General features: G+C 37.9%; 1 protein-coding gene across 3 annotated transcripts in view; it reads right to left on the bottom strand.

Annotated features, from left to right (window-relative positions):
• Nucleotides 1–1,564, bottom strand: part of LOC122355866 (glutamate receptor ionotropic, delta-1-like) — a 78,925-nt gene that overhangs the window by 19,407 nt on the left and 57,954 nt on the right. For all 3 annotated transcript variants that reach the window (XM_043254449.1, XM_043254446.1, XM_043254447.1), the window contains one exon: nt 363–464. In XM_043254449.1, the coding sequence (XP_043110384.1) occupies nt 363–464 (102 nt within the window). The remainder of the gene's footprint in view (nt 1–362; nt 465–1,564) is intronic.

A 1,564-nucleotide genomic window follows, 5' to 3' on the forward strand; every position in this document is an offset into this window, starting at 1 on the left:
ATATTATATATTTTACATATTAACATATAATGCATATTTTCATATATTATTACAGAACCATAGGCATACACATATAAACATTCCTGAAATTACTACCAGCCAGAATTGATATTAGCATTAAGGTCACGGTTAGGCTTAAGAATGGGGTGAGTGGCTTAAACAACATTTTTCATCAAGAGCTGTGTTGTAGGGGGAAGAGAAATGATTGCTTGATAGCAATGTTATTCCATGAACATGTCCTACTTAACGTATGAAAATCATTTCATGCTTTTTATTCTACAGTGACTGTAAGACAAACCTAACATCGGTAACACACTGATTGTACCTGCGGGAAGCTGAAGCAGATTTATTGAAATACTCACCAGCAAGGTCACCACTTTCAAAGTAATTCCTTGCATGCCATGCTCAGCCCGGTTCTCCCTCAGACTGCCATTCAGCCCACGATCAGAGTCCCACGTTGCCAGCTGGGAGACGGGGGAAGAGATTGTGATTGAGCTTTGATCAAAAATGATTGCAAACAAAAGGGAGAGCGGTGAAAGGATTAAGAAAGAGGAACAGGACAGTTGCTGAATGGCAGGGATGAGCTTACATGACCTGAGTTTTTGTCCCCAAATGTTTTTTCATCTATGATAGGCCCTTCATCACTGAACAGAAATCAGTAGGCCTTTCAGGATCCATCTCAGAGGTTCAGCTATTTGTGCTTTTGTTACATGCCCAGGTGAAAATGTTCATGTAAGTTTGTGAGGTGGTTGCCTAGGCAACAGCTGTCACATTTTCCCCTTCCCTTTAAAAACTAAAATGAAACACACACACTCACGCACCTGTTCTTTGTCGATATGCTTTCACAGGCTGCTGATTACAGTCAATATCAGCACAGAAAACACAATAAAACAGAAAGCAATACAAAAGAACAGCTCTCTTAAAAGTTTCTTAATTTCTCAAGGCCTTGAAGCTGAAGTGAAGCCTCTATGTTATTTTACCAAATGATTAAAAGAATAGTTTTAGGAAAGATTAAGTTTTAACTTTGTGTATGGCATAAAATAAAAAAAAAGTTTTCAGTCTCATTCTGTATGCAAATAGATGTCAACAAAAACCAACTGCTATTTTTTTTATGCAGATATTATGATGATGTTGTCAGAACCATTGCCTTAGTAGCACTTTGACACAGCTGAGCTTCAGGCATCCCCACTTTGTAGTACTTTCTCCAGGTTCTGATCCTGTAGTATTTCCTGTCTCCATCCTACTGTCTTATTCATGAAAAGTGGAAATCGGTCCGTGCAAAATAACTAAACAATATTTATATAATTTATTTTTAGCTCTTATACACCACAATTTCCGACTAGGCGACATAGATGCCTCATTAGCGACTGTTTCTATGGGCCACGATATGTAAAGATCTATGTATATATCTATGTGTATACTGTATATCTGTCACGTGCCAGATGTTGTGAATGTGCTGAGGACAGCTGGAGATTGTGATGTATAGGAGGTAAAATAAATGTATAAAAATACTGTTTAGTTTTTTGCACAGACCGATCATTTTGTGTCTTAACACCTTGTCACG

Source organism: Puntigrus tetrazona, chromosome 12 (assembly GCF_018831695.1).
Source record: "Puntigrus tetrazona isolate hp1 chromosome 12, ASM1883169v1, whole genome shotgun sequence".
Classification (NCBI taxonomy): domain Eukaryota; kingdom Metazoa; phylum Chordata; class Actinopteri; order Cypriniformes; family Cyprinidae; genus Puntigrus; species Puntigrus tetrazona.